Source organism: Macaca fascicularis, chromosome 15 (assembly GCF_037993035.2).
Source record: "Macaca fascicularis isolate 582-1 chromosome 15, T2T-MFA8v1.1".
Classification (NCBI taxonomy): domain Eukaryota; kingdom Metazoa; phylum Chordata; class Mammalia; order Primates; family Cercopithecidae; genus Macaca; species Macaca fascicularis.
The window spans coordinates 95,272,383-95,295,225 of record NC_088389.1 but is presented as its reverse complement, the minus strand read 5'-3'; the positions used below and the strand labels follow the sequence as shown (position 1 = coordinate 95,295,225).

Here is a 22,843-nt window from a genome sequence, read left to right as displayed (position 1 = left end):
TTGGTGCCTCCTGGGAGAAAAGAAAAAGCAACAGGTCACCACCCTTCACTAAAACACACAAACACACACACCACTATTCTCCAAGGAGGAATAGTACTTTAGATTTAAGAAAGAACAGTCTTGAGAGGTTTTGAAATCCCAGTGACTCTCTATGTGTTTGTGTGTGTGTGTGTGTGTGTGTGAGAGAGAGAGAGAGATAAAGCCAACAGGAGAAGAGCTGAGGCAGAAATCCACTTTCAAAAGTGTATGTGCCCAATTCATGCTTTATTACAAACTGGGAAATAATGATAGGGGGCCTATGGTTTCCCCCAATGTCTTGTGCAGACACAGAGCTCTGCTGCTCAGATCTCCAGCTACATGGATTGTGGTTCATTGATGGTGTTAATTCTTTCAGGGTCCACCTCAGCTTTCCAGCTCCCGGGAAGGACTCTACTCAATGAATGAGCAAGACAGTGATAGCAAAGACACACTCTTCTCAGGGTGGGCTTCTGCAGGGAGTGGTATGACAGCCTAGCTGTTTCTACCCAGCACAGAACTCTTCTACTGCGTGACAGCAATGTTTGCTCTACAGCATCCCAGTGGGCTGGCCTCTGTTTGGATGGCATCACAGTCTAATGGCGCCCTCTGCCTAATCCAGCTTCTGCTCTGTTCTTTTCAGTGGTGTAACTCTCCAATGAATCTTTTACACTCCCAACTCTGTCTCAGCATCTGCTTCCTGGCTAACCCAACCTTCTGCAGAGTCTTGTACTTCACAGATAACCAAAATAAAACACTAATGCCAATCCACTAGAATATAATATGTATGGGTTTTTTTCTGAATAGTCTCCAGCACCTAGAATGGTCATTGACACATGTTGGGTATGGAGCTCACTAAACAATTGTCAAATGAATGAATGAAATCCAAACAAATCTTGGCATTTGCTCATGTTGGGATCAGCTGAGTCTAAATAGTTCTTCTTCCATCACCCTCTATTTCATTACCACCTTCTCCTGTCACACCAACATCCAGTCCCCTTTTTATCCTCTTTCCTTTCTTTCCCTTCCTCAATTCCTGAGAATTTATATCAGGCACAGTGCTACGTGCTCAGAACACCTTCTGCAGTTCTTCCAAACCACCATCTCATCTCCTTTTCAGCTTCTCTTTTTTCTTTTTCTCAGGAAGCGAGGGGCCATTTACAGCCACCATTTCCACCAATCAGGAGCAAATACTGACTCATCCTCTACTCCCATCCTTTTCAGAATAGGAGATGGGCTCTACTCCCATCCTCCTGGGAGTAGGGGATGTTCCCAAAGAGCATCCTAAGTAATTCTAAAGAGCACTGCTGGCCTAACAAGGTGCTTTTTAAACCTTTAAAATTGTCTGCTAGGTATCAGTATTAGGTACTCTGCCCACATTCTCTTTTTAAAAAATTGCAGTAAAATAAACATACCATAACATTTACCATTTTAACCATTTTGAATAGCACAATTCAGTGCTTCTACGTATATTCATAATTTTGTGCACACATCGCTACTATCCATCTCCAGAACTTTTTCATCTTCTCACACACTGTGTTTATTTTCAATAACAACTTTCCATTCCTCTTTCCCCACAGCCCCTGCTAATCACTGTTCTTCTTTCTGTCTCTATGTACTTGACTATCCTAGTTACCTCATATAAGAGGAATCATGCTCTGTCCTTTTGAATATCTCTTTTGTGTCTGACTTATTTCAGCACAATATCTTTGAGGTTTATCCATGTGTTAGCATGTGTCAGAATTTCCCTCTTTTTAAAGGCTGAATACTATTCCATTGTATGTATATATCATATTTTTTTATGCACTCATCTGTTCCTTGGCATTTAGGTTATTTCCACTTTTTGGATATTGTGAATAATGCTCCTATGAACACTGATGTACTTGTATCTGAGTCCTTCCTTTCAATTCTTTAGAATTAAGAGTAGAATTGCTGAATCATATGGTAATTATGTTTAACTATTTTTAGGAATTGCTCAACTCTTTCCATGTTACTAACAAGGTGCTTTTTGGAAATAGGGCTCCCTGGTCAACACACAGCATCCTCTGATTCCCTCTTGGAGAGTTACAATGCACATTGGCACAGTAAAGGATATGAGAGGTCCTGAAGCAAAGACACCTATGTAACTTTAACCGGCCATTTCCCAAATTAATGTGATTGTGAAACCCTTTGTGCAGAGTAACTGGTAATATAAAAGTCCCTGCTGGTTTGGGAAACAATGCTTTAAGCTCAGCAGGCCTACATAGGAAGGACTGTGACCTAGGGCCAGTGGGTCGTGGAAGTATTACTCAGAGGAGACAGAGATGGGATTACCTCCAACCCTCCAACTAGCCTGCTGCGTGGCTTTCCTTCTCTTGGCAGCTCTGCACATGCTGTGTTCTCTACCTGTTCTACCTTTCCTCTGCTTCTTTGCTTCTTGAAGTTCTACTTACGTTTCAGGACAAGCTCAGGCATTCTTGCTCCCCTTCCTTCAGGGAACTCTGACCCTGCTCTCCTATCTCCCCAGACAGGAATTAGGAGCTCCTCTTCTACTGAACCCTTATTATACAGTGTGGCCCTGTTAAATTGCCTGCTTCTTCCGCTGTATCAAATGTGGTCAGCCTCAGTTTGCAACTTTAGTTCATATAAATAATCACCTGGAGAGTTTATTAAAAATGCAGATAACTCCATTTCACTGAAATTCCAACTCAGTATCTTTGTGGTGCGCATTCAGTAGCAGCTCCAGAATGTGCATTTTTAACAAGCCTCAGGCAATATTCTCAGGCGGATGATTCTTGTGATCCCCTTTAGCTCTGTGAGGATAACAGTCAATTCTCCCCTGTTTATTTGACACATAGTAGGCATGAAACAATGGTGAATGAGTGAGCAAAGGAACAAATGAATGATGAGTGAATGAATGAAATAATCTGTTTCCTCCTCTGAAAAATGATGAGCTTGGACCAGATGTCCTCTAAGCTTTTCTTGGCTTAAACTTCATGTGATTTAGGTTATTTTTACCAAAAATTCTACACTCTTGGCAGCTTTAATAACAGAACCATATACAATACACAAACTCAAGCACATGAAACAACCAGGGAGACATGCTGAAGAGGATTTAGTCTAAGCTAATATCCAATCAATGACCCAGGACTCATGAATAACCATTATTTTTGAAACTAGTAACGTCATCGCAGGCTAGAGACACAAAGAGGGGCATACACTCGTGCCATGTGAATTCAGTCTCATTCTCTCCTGTGTGAGTAGCCAATGGGCACGCCATCAGGGATGAAAAATCCCTAGGTTTGGGAATTAGAGAGCTATGCATTATGGGAAACCAGGGTCCAGGGAGCGGTTTAGGGTGTTTAGCTGCCTTCCTGTGGCATGGAGGGGACACACTGTTAGCACCGTTAGGGCCCCCTGCCTCTTCTATGGTCACTTGTCAGTGGAGTCATTGAATATATAACCCTTGACTCTTTTCCGTGAGAACCCTGCAGGTTTTGAGAGGCAGTTTTGGCTTCTCACAAGAGCTGTGGCCCAAGAAAAATGAAGTCTCCCATTATTTACAACCTCTCAGCATTTCAGAGGAAAAAGGTTGGCGGTGGCTGCCAAGATCCAGCAAATATTTGGTTAGCTTGGAAAGAATGGGTGCTCATTTTCCAATTCTCACAGATTTCTCTATGCCCAGTTCTTTTTATTAAAAACTTTAAATCCAGAGATAAAGTCGAATGGCACTGCAGGCTCTAAGCATTCATCTGTATCCCAGGGAGCAGAACCCAGGATCTAAACAAAGAAAAGTTTAATCAATAGAATTCATGAATTCCCTCTAGGAATAGGACCCAACGTAGCAGAAGAATAAGCAGAGGGGCTCCTATCCATGGTTTTCTATTAGTGGATATTTCTGGGAAGGACTTTGGAGAATACCCTTTCAATTGACCAGGGTCAGCAAACTATGGCCCATGGGCCAAATCCTGCCTGCTGCCTTTTTAGTTGAGTTTTGTATTTTTGTACAGCCTGTTGAGAATTTTTTTTTTCACTTTTGTATAGAGTTGAAAAAAATCAAAAGAATATTTCACAAATATCTGAAAATTAGATGAAATTCAAATTTGTGTTTGTAAATAAAGTTTTATTGGAACACAGCCACATCCATTTGTTTGCATAATATATACGGCTGTTCTTGAACTACAGTGGCAGAGTTGAGTAGCTGAGACACGAGACCACATAGCCCTCAAAGCCTAAAATGTGTACTATCTGGCCCTTTGTAGAAAAAGTTTGCAGAGCCCTCGAATAGGAAATGTAAGAGTTGCCTCTCACTATTATGTGAACTAAAAACTGTAAGATATATAAGCACAGTTAACTAATCATAAATCAAACACTTGTATAAACTCACACTTGAGTCAAGAAATAAAACATTGTCCATCAATCAGCACCCAGAAGTCTTCCATGTGTTCTTTCTCCTCCACTAGAGCTATGAGCCTTTGTGACATTTTCCTTGCTGTTCTTTGTACTTCTACCACCTAAACTCTGAGTTTTGCCTGTTTTCAAACTGTATATAAACAGAATAACACTGTATATTTGCCTTTGCATCTGTTTCTTTCTCTCAAATTTGTGAGACTCAACTCTGAGTTGTGTGTGGCTATCGTCCTGTCATTTCCTCTGTTGTCACTTCCATGGCATTTCACTATGTTACTTAGGCAAGTTTCGTTTGTTCATTTTACTGTTAGTGGACAGTTGGATCATTTCTTGTTTGGGGCTATGGTGAATAACACTGCCATAAACATCTCGTACTTGGGCCATCATTGATTTAAGAGTCTTTCAAAAGTAGTGGAATTGCTGGGCTGTAGGCTATGCAGACTTTCAACTCTACCACTTAATGCCAAATTTTTCTTGGAAGAGGCTGAACAAAATCACATTCCCACCAGCCACCTCCTTTTAGGAAGCTGAGGAGCTCTTTGTATGTTATCAGCACTATTTCTACCTCCACAACCCTGGACCTAATGGTGCCTGCTCTCTGACCTTCAGGGACCAGACATGACCTTCGTCCCTTCCACTTTGTATCTTCTCTTAAAATAATTCTGAAGTCTTAAAAAAACAAAGTAGCAAGGAAACAGTCACCTTTCTAAGATTGGTCCTTGAAATGTGATCTCTTCTGGATTCACATGCTTGGCTAGCAGGTAAACCAGGTGTGAGAAAATTCTGACACCATCCCCCCACAGATGGGAGCTGAGAAAGAAAGCTCATCACAGTCAATGGGGCAGGTGGTATTATAAAGCATGCACAGTGGACAGGATGAGGAAACCAAGGAAATGGTACCTGCCCATTTCTCCAGGGAATCAGATTATATGATCAGAGTATCAGATCATGGGAAGCTGACGCTTGTGTCTTTCTCTGAACGGTTTTGGGAAAACAGGGCTGAAAAGACCCCCTCCTCCAAATGTCAGTTTGCTGAAACCCCAGCACTGGGAGTACCAAGCACTAGAGGCATTTCTGAAGCATGATGTAGCGCTACTTTGAAAAGGCACAAATAAACCCCAAATCCTAGCACACATTTATCCAGTTTGTGAAGCGGATTAATAGAATAACCAATAAAACATGTATAAAAGCTTTAATTAAATCTGATGAAATAAAACTTCATGTTTTATTTATGGACACTCCCAACATGTAAAGGATTCAGGGAGACATTCATTTTTACTGCCATTTCGTCCTCATATCTATAATTAAATCCAGGCTGCAGCTCTGGCCCAAAGCAATGCGGCATTTTAAAGCTGGACTTGAACATTCCCTCCCCCATCATCTGCCTTTAATTTTAATTACCATTCCCAGTATGTAGGAGGCTGATGGTAAAACAAAACAAAATAATCAAACAAACAAACAAACAAACAATGATGGTTGCCATTGTGTTTTAAAGCGACAGGCTGAAGGAGGCTTTTAGGCAGGAGGGTGTCTCCTCTATTTCCAGTTTTATTCTGTACCAAGTGCACAATCCCTTCATTTTACTTTTGACATAAAAAAAGGACTTCATGAACAAGACAAAATAACTTATGATTATATGAAACATAACTGTGACAAATCACAAAACTATACATATTAATAGAAAAAAGTGTACCTAATTCTTTAAAAGATTTATGACAATAAGCACCAGATGTGCCTCTAGAGTAAAATCGGCCCCATATCCAGTATGATATATGCAGTTCATTTCTCTACGTGAGTGTATATAACTATGTACAAGAGTCTGTGTGATTTATGGAAAACAGATTTCCACTTTTTTCCCCCAAAGTGCTTTATGTCAGCAACATTACACAGGATACTTTGCTGTCTGTACAAAATAAATCTCTTCTTTTTTACACTCACTATTTCTCCAATGAGTGTTTTTTTTTTTTTTTGCTTCATCTGTTGCACAAAAAAAAAAAAAAAAAAAAAAAAAAAAATTGTTACCGCAGAAATTCCATACCACTAACAAAAAGTGCTATTTAAAAATGCTTCTATAAAATGACATGGCCAAGAGAGTCAAATAAAATACCGAATAATTAAACTGAACATGTACAGTCGCTATTCCCAATACTTCAAGGCAACCGGAAAGTCAGGGTTCTCGGATGAGGGAGTTGAATTTATCCTTGCTCAAAATTGGTTTTAGGGTGCTACTGTGCTTGATGGCTGGTAATTTAGAAACAACTGAACAAAGCCAACACTCTGTTATCAGTGGTAACTCTGCTGTGATCTACTAAAGACCTTATTTTTTTCTACTTTATTATCGCTTATGTAATTTGAGGGAGACGTGGGTACTGGGAGATACCCCACAGGACCAGTAAATATTTAAATAATATTTAACAGCTGATCAGAGGCTAAATTATAACTGACACTTTGATGCAGTTTCGTTAGGGAATTAAGACAATGCAGCCAGTGAACTATCTCTAGGCAGACTGATTTTTTTTAATGCAATAGGATAACTGTCTTTGTGCTGTGTGTTTTCACAAGCACTAGTTTTTTGTTTTGTTTCTGTTTTTTTTTTTTTTTTTTTTGAGACGGAGTCTCGCTCTGTCGCCCAGGCTGGAGTGCAGTGGCGCAATCTCGGCTCACTGCAAGCTCCGCCTCCCGGGTTCACGCCATTCTCCTGCCTCAGCCTCCCGAGTAGCTGGGACTACAGGCGCCCGCCCCTGCGCCCGGCTAATTTTTTCTATTTTTAGTAGAGACGGGGTTTCACCATGGTCTCGATCTCCTGACCCTGTGATCCGCCCACCTCGGCCTCCCAAAGTGCTGGGATTACAGGCGTGAGCCACCACGCCCGGCCTTGTTTCTAAGGGGAATGACAATCTCTGTTTGGATGTTTATGAAAATGGCTGCATATCAAGACTTTAAAAAACCAGGACATGAAAGGGAATGATTTTTTCGAAGCTTCCACTTGTACTACTGCAAAAATACTGATGAAAGTATATATAAATCTTCTGCAGTGTGAAAGTAAGCAAGGGACAAATTTTAAGGTCAGGAAAGACTCTAGAATCTAAGCATAGTGTGTAGTCTGGAAGGCATCTGAACGTGTCCTATCCTGAGGCCACAATCTCAAGCCTGCAGCTATCAGGAAAGACCCACGGTGCAGGAAGCAGGGCTGCACCGGGTCCTGCTGCCTGCACGCTCTGAGATGCAAATGTCCCTCAGGGGCTCCACAATGATTTCCTGCTGAGGAAGGAGGGCTGCAGGTGCCTCTACTGCTTAGGCCCTCTATAGAGTCCCTCTAGCCCCCGTGAGGTAAGAAAGGGGCAGGGCTACTGTGAGAGGCCACCGGAAGACTGGAGCCTGGTTCACAAGCAGCTCCTCTTAAAGAGGGAGGTAATGTCCATGGTTTCTAAAGTTCAGCTTCTGTTTTGTCCTCCTTCCCCCTTTCTACTTTAAATTACATAAAGCCAAAAGGCAGGACTGACAATGTCAACTGCAATAACAACCTTGCCTTTTCATCTTTTTTCTCATTGTACAAATGAAATGAAATGTATTTTGAGTTCCTTGTAAAGGCTTCCCTATTTAAGTATGAATAGATGGTCTCTCTGAAGATAGCAGAGTTTTTCTTTCTTTCCAGAGTATGACAAAGGACGCATGAGGGATGCTACCAGCTGTGAGCATGCATACGTTAGGCCACTTGCTTAGGCCAAGTGACACGACCCACAAAGCTGCAAGAAGGGTGGTACTTTACAAGCAGCCTTGGAGTTCACTTGTAAAGGAAGCCTGATGTGCATCTTTTGTAAAGCAGAGCTGGTTTTTCTAAAGTGGCTAACTCACCTCTTTTGCAGACTTTGACGTCTACATGAAAGCTTTTCTTAGAATATAGTCCACTACTCAGAGAAACTAGATTGACCAAGTGCACTGTGAAAACGAAACCCATACTTGGTTCCTCATTCACCTCATTCTACTACATGCTGGAATGAACTCTGGAATCAGGTAGAATACTTCTGATTGTGGGACTGTGGAGGGAGACTGGAAGGACCTGTCTATATACAAACTGTCACAGAATCTCATCTAACATCAAGCTGTTTTAATTGTCTTGTTGAAGATTGTAATGATCTCAGTTTGACAAATGGCATTGTTTTACTTTTATTCAGAAAAACATTTTTAAAAAGTGAGAAAAAATACTTGAAATATGATTGTACCAGAATGTTAGAACTTACTGTATCTTTGGGACTGGCCAATTTTTATAGCTGATGCCCTAGGACTTGGGATCTGCAAGAGGTGTCACAGAAAATGACTTCCTATTTAGGCTTGATATTTTCAACCAAATGCTCTGGGAAAATTCCAGGCCTTCAAACCTGGAACTCAGAAAAAGAATTGCTCCTTTCTGTAGACTTTTCGAGAACTGTCACCTCTTCCTTCCCAAGATGATCAGACAATGGCGGCTGGGGGGGGTACCTGAATGACAGTCAGGAAGAGGGTAAGAGGGATGCAAAAGGAGGGTGGAGAGAAGTATAGGGAAGAGACAGACAGATGAGTGGATATCCTGAAAAACGTTAGTAAAATCTGTGCACTGGAAGTCAAGCATCACTAGGTTTGGTTTTCCAAGGGAAGCCGGCACACGACTCAGTCTGTCCCGGTTCTCACATCTGGCACTTCTCTGGGCACAGCACCAGAGTGGAGGCAATGGGTAAACCAATCAAACAGTGTTTTTCTTTGAACAAAGTCTTTGAGGTGGAGTCACTAAACAGTCAACCCAGGAAGGTTCCAGCTACAGGATTGTTGGTGCGGGAGGTGCCCACTCCATTTCCCTCAGGTAGCCTTTGCTAACTGCAAAACTAACATGCCAGAGGTGGGGCCAGGCGGAACCACAGCTGTGCAAAACGTCTGTAGCTGGGGTGATTACAATAATAATGATTTCCATCCAAAGAACAGATATTTACATATTTTTTTTCATTTTAAAGTACGTATAAATAACAAGTCTTTAAAATGCAAAAACAAAGATAGGCTGCTGGCATATAAAACCTTACTCTGCTACTGAAGAAACACCGAGAAGCAACTGGTTAGCATGCGGCTAAGAGAAAAGGGAAACCCAGGGAGTTTCTAAGAGTTGAAACCACACTATGCTTTGGACATGGATTTCCCTTGTTGTGCCTGGCTTTGTATCAGGAGCAGTGAGGGTGAGGATTAGGTGAGGCAGGTCACTATGCCTCTGGTAATTGAGGTCTTTTTCCCTGCTTGGAGTTTTCAGACAGGGTCATCCCCATACTACATTTTCACCTGCACATCATTTCATTGGTGTCCTTTAAGTGTTGACAGCCAGGAAGTAACAGGTATCCAGTAGAGTGAGGCTCTAAATTCCCTTTGAAAAGATAGTCCTGCTGGTCACCTAGTCCAGGAAACCCAGAGAGAAAAAGGAGCAACTGCAATGATTCCTGCAAAGCTAACTCTGCCATTCAGTCCTGCCTTCCGAAAGAACATCAGTAACTCTGCAGGTCCCGCTGATTGGGCTGACATCCTTCCTCATGCAGTCTGTGAGAGTACGAAAACAAAAGGTAGCAAGCAACATCAAGGTCCTGGGTGTGCAGGAGTGGCCAAGAGAGCTTTTAGCCTTCGGTGTAGACAGAGGACAGCTGGCTGGGACAGCGGTCCACAGCGCTGATCTGCAAGAAGGTGGCGTCTTCAGCCCCACCGCGGAGAGACTCCCCAAAAAGGCTCGAGGAACTCGAAGGTAAATCATACACTGGAAGAGAAAGAACACAGTAAGTCAGCAACTCCTGCCCCATGCCACACCCACTGGAAGTGCATTCCAGTAATGCAGCTCAGCAAGTGAGGACTGGGAGCTAAGGAGGCAACCACGCCACCCTGGGCCCTACAGTGAGTCTCTGTTTTCCACGACCTTAGTGAGGGAGGAGGCCGACTTGCAGGCAGCTGGCTAAAATATGACCACACAAAAGACAGGCTGAGAAGAAGTAAAAGAAAAGTGTTCCAGGGAAGGCTGGGGGTGGCCTCAGAAAAGAGGTGGTGTTAAAGTTGAGTCATAAAGAGAATGGAATGCTCACAGATGAAGAAATATGGAAAGAACATTCTAGAAGGAGGAAACAAAGAGCAAAGACAGAGAGGGAGAGGCATGTGGGGTCAAGAGTGCTGGCAAAGCTCAGGTGAAGAGTATGTAGGGAAAAATGTGTGTGGGCAGGTGTGGAGAGCTGGATCAGGCCTAACTCATGGGGGCTTTGAATGCCATGCTGGAGAATCGAATTTATTCTCTAGGCAATTGGAAACTATTTAATATATTTGAGCAGAAAAGAGGCATATTTTATCCTTCATTTTGGGGAGGCAATGTTCATAGTAGTATGGAGGGAAGAATGGTAAAGATAAGGAATCAGGTCAGGGAGACTTACTAGAAGGTTATGGCCATAGTCTGGGAGAGACATGATGGCTCCTGCACCAGGGCGGTGGAAGAAGAGGGTCTGAGGGAGGGCTGAAGAGGAAGGTGAAGATAAGAGACATTTCAGGGGTCATTCAACAGGATTTGATGCGGTCACGTGCTTGGTCAAGTCCAGCCCAGGTCAGTCACAGGCAGCCCACCTGGTCTCTCCTGTCAGTTGACAGGATTTTCTAAGTCACAGACAACCAACACACCTGTAATGCCCGAGTGAGTCGAGAAGGCTCTGTGGAAAACATCAAAACCGGACTGGCCCATGGATGTAGGGACCAGGCAGTCCTCAAAGGAAGGCACCACACTGCAGGAGCTGACAGGCGGCACAGTTCTCTGGGAATCGGGATAATGTGGGGGGCAGAACGTCTGCAGCTGCCCATAAAATCCTGAAATACAAGCATGGCATTGAGCTCCTATAGGCACAAGTTCCACAGATCATTCCAACCCAGCTAGAACCTCACTCAGCCTGGCTTCATATGACAAATGCCTTTAACTCTTAAGGCCACTTGTAAAATCTTCCAAGCAAACATTTGGAATGCACTGTTGGGCTGAAGCTCTTCTACCTTAGAGGGATTTCCAAGCTGGTTAGTGTGTAACATTTTTATTATGTGCTTTAGTATCTGAAGTGGGAAGCCTTCTTACCTTCCCTAGACTCTCTGAAGAGTCCTGGACATTGAAGGCCTGACCTTCAGGGGAGGTTCCTACCCCAGATTCTCCCACTGACATTTAAATGCATCTTCTTTAACTTCCTTTATCCTATATTTTCTTCTGTTTACACACTGGTTAAAATCTTGCAGAATGCTCTTAAAAAGACCCACTTAAAAATGCATCCATCTATCTGTCTTTCCAATAGAGAAATATATGCACATTTAGATCTTATTATCCTGGCTAGGTAGACAGTATTCCATAGTTGGATGTACTTAACTATTACTATTGTTGATCTTTGCAGTAAATGGAAAAACTGGAAGTGAATAATGTTATGAAAATGTTAGAAAATAAAAATGAAATACAAATAAAACTCCAAAAAAGGAAAAATATGAGAAAAGAGTAATATTTGAAAATAATCATCAACCTTTTGATAATTTTATTTCATCTATTCCTTTCAATTTTTTTCCATTCAATGTAGTTTTCCTTGGGGTCCTATGTGGTTCTTTTCTATGATCCTCCACTCCTTTCATGATGGCTGGCTTACTTTTTTCTTCTTTCTCCTTGCCTCATAATACATTTAAGTCAACAGATTATTTTCTTGGAGCATAATATGCTTTTGAAAATATAATAATGAAATCTTAGTTCCATACTTTATTGGAGGGAGAGTTGTGGCTCTGCTGTTAACTCTCTACATTTCATTGTGTCTGTCTCCTCAACTGTAAAATGTGAATGTCCTTGTCTACTTCAGCAGGCTATTGTGAAGATTAAGTGAGTCACTGGATAAGGAAGTCCATCTGTAACGTTTTAAAGTACTTTATAAATGTCAGTTATTATTGATATCACTATTCTGGTTTTGATGAAAAAAAGGGATTAATAGAGAAAGTACCCCAGGATTTTTTCCACAAACACTAAATAATGGAGAATGCAGAACAAACCCATGGACTTTGGACCCTTAATCCTGTGTGCCTTCCTCTACTAGAACTGCTTCTTCTTGAGACTGGAAAGCTTCATCCCTTATTAAAGAAATGAACCACCTATCAAAAGAGAGGGGAGGTGCTATTTGAGTTTCTTCTTAGCTCTCTTTAAGTAAAACCAGAGTGAACTGATACATCCAACGTACTATGCTCTCAACCCTTCTCATTTCCCATTAGGATCCACAATGTAGACTGTGTAACTGCTCAGATCACCCTTGCTGGGACGCTGGGAGGCCTATTCTATGGTTGTTATGAATATTGCCAAAGAATGTGTGCTTAACCGTCCATAAAGACACATACTGGCCCTCTAGGAGTCTGTGATCCAAGATAGATCAAATGCAGATTTATGGATAGGGCACATTCATAGTGGAAAACAAAATGATAATATCCTTTATAAGCAGACTAGAGTGCACTTTATATAGAATCAACAGAAAAATCCACATAAGGTTTAGAAGAAGATTAAATGCTTGTTGTTAGTATAGACAAGGAAAATACCTAAGGAAGTTCCACATCAGGCCAGAAGAAGAAAGAATGGAAAACTATTGTCTCTTTTCCTTTTGATCCCCAAAGGCATGGTTTCAATAGACAGGCAGGCAAAGGACCCAAACAGACCACTCATAAATACTCATATAATTGATCATCCAACATGAGCAAACTGTAAACTCTCAAGCCCACAAAGAAACACAAATCAAAACAATGATAAAATGTCACATTCTACCTATCACATTGGCAAAGATTTCTAAAAATCATTCTCAATGCTGAAGTGTCAATGAAGAAGGCATTTCTATGTAGTGTTGTTGACACTGCAAGAGTGTACAAGCCTTTTGGAAAACAGTTTGACAACCTGTATTTAGAACCCTAAAAGTGTTCAGGCTATTAGATTAAGGAAATTCACTTCTGATAAAGTATCCTGAAAATATATTCTGAAGAACATTAAGAAATTCTGCACAGGGACAGTGGTTGCAGTGCTAGTGATCAAAATAGAAAACTGAAGAGTCAAAATGGCCAACCATAAGAGAATGTCTAAGCAAACAGTGGTACATTTATGTGATGGGAATTTTAAATAGGTATTAAAACAATATTTATAATGAGCTTTTAACAACATGGAAAGACCATTATAAGGTTTATGTTTCAAAAAGCAAGATACAAAATTGAATATGAAGCCTAGGATCAGTTGTATGGATGCCTATGTTACAGAATAAAGATGGCAAGTTACCATATCTATAGTTGTCTTTGGGTATTTTTTTTTTTTTTGGCCTTTATATTTTTTCTGAATTTTAGCAATAGTGAAGAGCAAGTACTCTGGATCCTGGGGTTCAAATCCTAGCTCAACTACTTACCAACTGTGTAGTCTTGGCAAATTACTTAGCTTCTGGTGCCTCAGTTTTCCAATTTATAAAATGAGGTTAATGATAGTAATTATATCATACTGAGTTATAAGGATTAAATGAGTTAATATTTACATATTATGTAATATAATTTTATAATTAACATTTATGTAATATATAATTTAATAATATAAATTACATAGTATATATGTTCGCTAAATAAAAAATAAAATTATTTTATAATGACAATGTAGTTCTTAAAAATAAAAGTTTATTGAGGGAAATAAAATTTCCAAAAATAACAAGGAAGTTATTTAACAATAACCAATCTAAGAAAGGACAAAGCAGCAGGTATGTGGCACACCCCCTGTTTCCAGGGGGAATCTTGAACAGTTTTGGCCTTTTGAAGACCTAAGCTGTATACCTCTTCTTGCTCATGGCTCCTCAATCCTGTGCTAATTGACACACAGACTAATTTCTTCATTCACCCTACTGGGGGCTCCAAACAGCAACATGTCTGAGTGGTTTGAGGGAACCTGGAATGTGGAGATGTATGGTTTCGGTAGTTCCTTGGCCTGATCTTGACTTTGGTACCTGGAGGCCAGGTACCGGCAAATATGGCATACCCATGAGGAGGAAAACGTTATCATAAACCACCATGGCTGGTCTACTAGAATGTAATGTCTCCTGAGCAAAAGAGACAATATTTGCTATTTATACCCTTATGTAAGCTCTCCTCATATTTGTCACCCATAAATTTCCTGATAGCCCTCCTCAGTATAATATCACCCTTCCAAGAAAAGAAGATATTTTTTCACTAAACTCCCACAACTTCACAAATAGGGACATTAATCATTCAGGGACAATGATAGAGACTTTCACTGACCTTTTGTGAAAACCAATTTATTCTCCCTTTCCTATCTTCTCTCCTATTTCTAAGAGGGAACAGAAGTGTCACATGCTTCAGTCTATATTCAAGTGTTGTGATATATATGAGTATAAAAGGTTTGTGATGTGGCAAAATACACCTGGGAAAGTTAAGTATCAAATCCAACATTCTGGGCTTCATCTCCTAGTCTGGATCTGAGTGAGGAGGGCAGAGTAGACTCTCATTCCTGCCTGTGGGTGTCTTGGCTGACACAGGAAACTGTCAAAACCAGAATGGCCCCACAAGCATGTTTTATCACTCTAACAGCCAACTTAAGAAAAGAAAATCCTCTTTATTAAATCTCTCCCTCCAAGTAGCCAGTTACTAGAGATGCCAAATACACTGGTGTGGATGGTTGTGGTCACTCAAAGAGTTTTCACATATTCTCTTCCCAGTGCTATTTTCACAAAACTAACAATTTTTTTTTTTTTTAAATTCCGTTAGGGTCTTACCACACACACAAACCCAGAGAAGGCCTAACTCGTTTTCTGATGAATGGCTCCTGTATTCCAGCGGTTGGATTTCATGTAGCAAATTTGGAAAGAACACTACTTCTCGGACCCAAAGCAAAATGAGGCAAGATGTTAACACATTTTGTGGGCATAAAACCCGAGAGTGGTGGCAAGGTCAGCCAATCTGTCCGTCAGTCAAAAGTGGCTATCAAGTGCTGGTTAGGGTGCTATTGCCGAAACCAAAGAAATATAAGACAACATCCTTGTCTTTGAGGACTGATAATATAGTTGGAGTGAGAACACATGCATTTGTAATAGCATAAGAACATATACATAAATATAAGTTGGCAATAAATATTAGTTTTTATTATACATTTAATTACAGAATCACCCCTCTACTTTAAAAGTTATTTTGCCTTCATGGAGGAGGGGAGGAACTTGCAGATAAATGTATTCTACCTAAACTGCAGTTTCCAAAGGTCAAGGAGAGTCATTCTTCCTCCTCTCAGTTTTGGGAAGTTTTTTTTTTTCCCCCTTCTAAAAACAAACTTTTTTTTAAATTATAAGAATATTTGAGGCTAATTATAAAGTAGAACGTGCAGACTAGTATAAACAAAGAAGGCAAAAATTATTTTTTATTTCCATGATTCAGAATATACACACAAAACTGAAATGTTTTATATATTTATCTTCTGTTTTTGCCTCTAATATCATGCATGAATTTCTTCACATGCATTCATTCTTAGAAGGCTTTTTCTTTTAGTCACGGAGTAACCAGTGTCTCTGTGATGATAGGTTAAAGAGTTCACGGTCCCTTTTGCTAATGATGATAAAGCAGCCCCATGAAGCTTTGGATTTCCTTCCCAAAGTAGAAAGGGAGTGGGGAAGTTAGAGGAGAAAGGCATTACATGATTAAATATGATAATAGAAGGATACCTTCTAGGGCCATGCTGTCCAAGAGAACTTTCCATGATGATGAAAATGCTCTTTATCTGTGCTGTCCAATGCAGTAGTTACATGTGGTTATCACATCACATTTCAGCCACTTGAAATGTGGCTAGTGTGACTGAAGAACTGACTTTAAAATTTTATTGAATTTTAATTAATTCAAATTTAAATATCCACTCATGGCTACTGTACCTGACAGCACAGCTCTAGGGCAATCTGAATTCCCAGGTCTAGCCAACTTTGTTTCAAGAGTAATTCTGATTAAATTCTTGAAAGAAAAACACATGACCCACCCCAAGTTTAAATAAAGCAACATAACTAATCTTAGGCTCCTGGCCTTCAAGATAGAAAGTATATTAGATTTTTTAATACATCTATCTCTTCCTTGCAAATTTGTCACTTCAATCTTTGTGGAAGGAACCAGAATATAAATACATTAATAAGTAAAGAATGGTCCCTCAACTCTCAACCCCTCAAGAAGCTAAGGAATGTTTTAGGCTAAACTGTGAGGGCACTCCAACCCTCCTAGAGGTACCGTGTTCCCTTCTGGAAGCAGCAGGAGGAGAAAGAAATGTGTCACCCACTCTCTTCACTTCAGATTGCAGGCCTAGCTCTCCATGCACACCAGGGTGGCGATGTGCCCTTGTGGTCTCCATTTTCCTACCATCTGATGGTGGAGTATCAACACAGAAGGCTCTACCCAACTGTTGAGGAACATGGATGGTGATTACTACCATCAGCGTACACCTCGTCAAGGGGATAAGTCATGATCTGTGTACTTAATAGGTTTGTCTATGCAGCAGATGGCCTTGCAAAACAAAATGCTTGTTTTCCTTTACAGTGAGGCTGGGGAACCACCACCAAACTGTGGGCACTAGGAAAAGTGCTACATGGATAACACTCAGAATCGAGACGGCCCCTTCCCTGCTGTAGGCTCAGCCTGGACCATGATGACAACTCATAGGTCCAAAAGGTCCACATACGACAACAGGAACCCCTCAAAAACATCAGGAAGGTTCCCCAGAACTTCCCCCGCCAGAGTGTGACCTAATCAGTCTTGGCAGGATCCTCTAGGAGACTCCTTGGAAACAATGCTGGGGGGTTCCAAGACCCCTTGATATGTCAGATGGGAAAACCCTTTAACTCCATGTGATGCAGACTGTATCAATTCAGGGATCCAGGCCGTGCTATAGTTTTTCAGCCACTACCCAAATCTCAGGAGTCATCTATTCCTTTGACTTTTCAGAAGAAACAGTGACTAATGTGTGTGCTTGCCTTTGCTGCAATCATTGTAATTTTGCAAAATGAGGGTGTTAACAGTATCTACTTGCAAGGTAACCACAAAGACTACAGAGGATTAACATACCCCATCCAATGTAAAGTGCTGGGCATGTGCCTGACACATAGTTCACATTCTATAACTGTTACTTTTACTTTTTTCTTTTTCTGTTCTAATAACATAAGCATTTCAATTTCTACGTATTCATTTACTTGACAACTATTTACCAAGCACTTATTCAAGTGTTGGGGATATAGTGGTACATAAACCACATTCCATGCCTTTTTGGAGCCTGCATTTTAATGAGAAAGAAAGAAAAACATATAAATGAGAAATCAGGTAACATAATTTCATACTACATAGGACAACAAAAAGAAAATTTTCTTTAATGGATACATAGAGATGCAATTCTCTTTTCCAGAATGCATTCAAGATAGGAAGAATGAAACAGAACAAATAAGGAAGTTTTGACTGTGGTTCCCTTTGTTTGGCCCTGTCTGTTGATGGCAGGTATAGTCAGGAGGTCACCCCACAGCTCTGCTGAGAACCAGCCCTGCCAGAGCAGATTTCCTGCCATTGGTGCTAAGCAGTTTGTGCCTGGGTAGAAGAATAAGCAGATATCAGTGGCAGAGGCAGAGTTGGCAGTCCCTCAGTTTCTTGGTCGTATGGCTGTTTGCTAGCCAAGTGGAAGGAAGGATGTATATTTATGAGCTTTACAGCTCTAATTATTTTTCCGCACAGACTATAATTTTGTGGGTTACTACTTTAGGAAGTGTAGCGATTTTGGCCCCAGTCATATGGTGGCTGCATATGCAAGGACATGGAGAAGTGTAAGTGATAAATAGGTGGGCTCAAACCAGGACCCCAAGGACAGGGACACAGAAGATGCATGACCTCACTCTCCTTGGCCTCCAGATTTCTTCTTTTCCAGCACTCTTTGTGGATTCTCCTACTCTTTTGGGGCCCTTGGCCTACCACCTTTGAATAATTCCTATAAACCAAGTCCAGGGAAAGAAGAGAGGAAAAGATGGTACATAATCAGTGAAGCCCCTAGGGCAACTCGTTCCTTGGTTTAGGGACAGTGGTGACATCCCCTAAGACCCAGCAAGACAAGAGCCATATGCTGATGGCCACACCAGGGTTGCTGTTTCCCCCAAATACTAGTGGCTCCACACTTCTACAACCAACTGCCAACATCTCACCACTGCTCATCACCATCCCCTTCCATACTTCTGCTGTTCCTCTTCTTCTTCCTCTCTGTGACCCTATGTTAAAGGACCATCTCAGCATTCTGCTTGTTAGTTAAGCCAGAGCAAATGAAGGACAACAAATCTGGATCTGGAGGACCCCAGCCTAATGTGCAAGTCTAGAAGTTCTGGTCACCTGGAAAAGAATTCACCCTATGCCTCTGGGCTGCTTTACAAGTTGGAATATTTGCACAGAAGGAGGATATTGTTGCTCAATTCACTTCAGGGTCACCAAGTCTCATATGTCACATCCACTGTAACCAAAGGCACTGACCTATGACAGGTCTGAAAAGGTGGCCATTTTCAAGAAGCACTGATTTATACTATATAAGGCCCCTCACACTACTAAGAGGAATTGGACCATCTTTGGTTACACACCTATTGTAATGGTGAAAACTGAAAGTGGTAACACCAAATGCTGGCAAGAATGTGGAGCAATGGGAACTGTTTTGCTGCAAAATGGTACAACCACTTTAGAAGACAGGTTCGCAGTATCTTGCAAACCTAACCATATGCTTACCATAGGATTCAGCAATTGTGTCCTCTTGTATTTACCCAAAGGTTTTGAAAACTTATGTCCATACAAAACCCTCTGTATGGACGTTTATAGTAGCATTATTCATCACTGCCAAAACTTGGAAGCAACCGAGATTTCCTTCAGTAGGCAAAATGAATAAATAAACTGTAGTACATGCAGGCAATGGAATATTATTCAGCACTAAAAAGAAATGACCTATTAAGCCATGAAAAGACAAGGAGGGAATTTAAATTTAAATGCATATTGCTAAGTGAAAGAAGCCAATCTGAAAAGGCTACATACTGCATGACTCCAACTATACAACATTCTGGAAAAGGCAAAACTATAGAGACAGTATAAGTCCATGGTTTCCACAGTTTGTGGGGAGGGAGGGATGAGCACAGAGGTAGCGAAACTATTCTGTATGATGCTATCATGGTGGATAGATGCCATTATACATTTGTTAAAACTCATAGGCTGGTGGAGCTTGCAGTGAGCTGAGATCCAGCCACTGCACTCCAGCCTGGGTGACAGAGCGGGACTCTGTCTCAAAAAAAAGAAAAGAAAAAAAAAAAACCTCATAGGCTGTACAATACTAAGACTGACCCCTAATATAAGCTATGGACTTTGAGTGAAACTGATGTGTCACTGTAGGTTTATTGATTTTAACAAATGCACCACTCTGGTGTGGGATGTTGGTAATGGCAGAGGTTGTGTGTGGAGGGGGCGGGGGGAGGAGGGTATATGGGAACTCCCTGTACTTTCCACTACATTTTGCTGTAAACCCAAAACTGCTCTAAAATAGTCTATTAAATAAGTGAGTGGGCATGTATCCCTTTATATTATGTATCTCTGTATTAGATGCCTTCCCCACCAAAATATGTATTCTATGAAGGCAGACACCTTGTCCAGTTTGTTAATTATTGTATCCATGGCACTGAGACTGGTACCTGGCATGTAGTAAGCATTCAATATATATTTGTTGACTGAATAAATGTAATGAAATCTTAGTTACTTTAATAAGAATTAAAATACAGGTGTTTTACTGATATGATATCTTTCTTCTTTCCATACACCCTAGTACTTAAGAGAGACCTACAGTCCTCAGCTCTCTGTGGGACTGGCTCATCCCTGGCCAACCCACACTTTCTTCCTGCTGAGAAGATTCTTTGGTTTCACTCAGCCTTGGAGTGCAAAGTCAGAGAGTAGAATAAAGGAAGGTTTGCTGAATCCAGGGATTCTGCTTCCTGGTGAATGGAATGGGCATGGGAAAGCAGATGACAAAGACAACAGCAAGTATAAGAAGAACCCCTGCTAAAAATACACTTCCACACAGCCTAGGAGTGGCAGATTTACTTGGGTCGATTAGGTGTTTCCCAGGGATTCAACGCTCCCTGTCCAGGTTAAAGCTCTCAATCACTCAATCATGGCAGTTATAAATTCCCCCAACCAACCACACTAAACAGTCTCTGAAAATACAAATTTTGATAGGAAAGAAAAAGATAAGGGACAGAGGATAAAGAAGATAAATGTCCTCACTCCCCTTGGCTCCCTTCATTTCTTCTCCAATGCTCAGGATGTTTGTGGAGCCCTTGCTCTCTGCGGACCCTTGACTTGCTGCCTTGGAAAACCTTCTTTAATCCACGACAGAGCCAATGAGAAAAAAAGAACACATAGGTAAGTTTCTGAAAAAGCTCCTAGAGGTCATAAGAATACAGTCTTTGTGGTCGCATCTGCTCAGCCTAATTCTATACATTCAAACTTTGAATTCAGAGAAAGGCCCAGGGAATCATACACTCACTACCTACATGGTACCTTAATATTAGACTACCTTAAAAATTTCTTCTTAAGTAGCCTTCTGACATTTCTGTCCTGTAAGCAGGTACTTCAAACAAATGTTCCCATTTTAGACAATGAGATGGAAGCAGAGGAAATACTGAGTACCTTGCCTTTATAACCAATACTTTGTTTATATGATATCATGTCAAAAGGTGCAAAATTCATCCAATCATTCTAATATTTCTAAATATACAGATATTTGGAATTATTTGTGGATATAGCCTTTGTATTAAAACAAATGGGCAGCAGAATGAAAACAGCAATCATACAGTCTCCTACTAAGTCCAGAGCTTTCTCACTGGCGGGTTCCTTGCTTTGGCGTTTTGGAAAAATATTTTGGTCACTGTTACACCAACCACTCAGAATTCTGTCATAAGGAAGGAAAGAAACTAATATTTATTTACTCAGAGACAAGCATTGCCCCAGGTGTTTTACATAGAAAATCTTCATCATTAAAACAACTTTTTGGTTAAGTAATATAGCCAAAAAAAAAAAAAAAAAAAAAAGAGGGAGAAGTTAAAATAACTAAATTTATCCAAATCCTCATAGCTACGACGTTTCAGAACCAGGACTCAAATCTGTATCTATTCAGGCACATAGTTCATGTCAGATTACTGGGGCTCAGGCTTCTGACCAAATCAATTTAAATACAATCTTGCCACTTTTGTTGAGGTGTCTCACTGCCAGATTGCAGGCAAAGTTGCCCAGACTGCATCAACATTTTGGAAAGTACAAATATTCTCATTAGGAAGAAAAGTATTTAATTAATTAGTAAAACTGATCAAATCACCTAATAACTGAAAAATTCTACAAACCCTCGAGTGTAGAAACAGAGACATTTCAGAAATTTCTCAAGGCCGATTTTCTGATTTAGCCCCTATTTTATTTCCATCCATTGCATGAACAACTTGGATTTGGGTCTGAATCCCAGATGACTTATTAACCAATTGTGCGTCTTTGGATGAATGATTTTTTCTTGAGCCCCATTTTCTTTGAAATTTTATAGGGTTGTGGAAAATATTATGTACAATAGTGTTTATAAAAGCATTTAATGCATTCTCTGGCACATAGTAGGCCTTCAGTTCAATTATGTAACCATGAAACAAGCTTAGAAATATGTAGAGGTTCTGTGTAACACATAAGTAGTTCTTAAGCAATTTTTATCACACAACCTACTACCATTAAGTATAAAATCATGCTGCTCTTAAAAGTGAAATTGCCACAATTTGGTTATCATTTTTGCCTTGGCTGCTTGCCTTGGCCATCAGTACCATCCAGGTCTTCATCTGAGGTAGGACTCTACTAAGCATCCTCCTGGAAGAGGTATAAAAACTGACTCTTCATTTTAATACAGAATCTATAAATGGGGAAGCTGCAGGAACAGCTCACAGACTGTGTTAGGAAGACAGATTTTTCTTCAGGCTGAGAACTGAACCAGCTTGCAAAGCACTCGAGCTATTTACGACTGACATTTAAGCAACTACTCTACTAAGAAAGAGGAAGACAATGGAAATAATAACCCTGAAAATTCCATTTAGGCACATTTCTTTTGAAGGAACCCATGACAGTGGTTCAAAAGTTGACCACTGGAGCAACTGCCTGGTCCCTTTGTCCTTGGAGAGAGAGATGGGTTGTAGCATGAAGCCTTCTAATTAGAAAAGTCCACGTGGTCCAAGAAGCAAGGCAATTTTCACCTATAGCTCTTGCTGCCAACTTGCAGGCCACTGTGAGATGCACTTTGAACATGCTGGGTACTTTCTCCACTTGTGCCCCTCACAGCACCTCATCTGGTCTGTAGCAAGCTGGGAACAGCATTTAT

At 40.8% G+C, this 22,843-nt stretch overlaps 1 protein-coding gene across 9 annotated transcripts in view; it reads right to left on the bottom strand.

The window, feature by feature from the left end:
* Positions 1-8,645: 8,645 nt before the first annotated feature.
* The window catches only part of GLIS3 (GLIS family zinc finger 3), a 479,833-nt gene continuing 465,635 nt past the window's right edge, over positions 8,646-22,843 (bottom strand). For 8 of the 9 annotated variants that reach the window (XM_045374344.3, XM_074017562.1, XM_065530603.2 and 5 more), the window contains 2 exons: positions 11,068-11,250; positions 8,646-10,168 (listed from right to left, as the gene is read on the bottom strand). In XM_045374344.3, the coding sequence (XP_045230279.2) occupies positions 10,032-10,168; positions 11,068-11,250 (320 nt within the window). In that variant the 3' untranslated portion in view covers positions 8,646-10,031. Of the gene's footprint in view, positions 10,169-11,067; positions 11,251-17,783; positions 20,820-22,843 lie in introns of those variants that run through there. The other variant, XM_065530605.2, reaches the window with a different exon arrangement.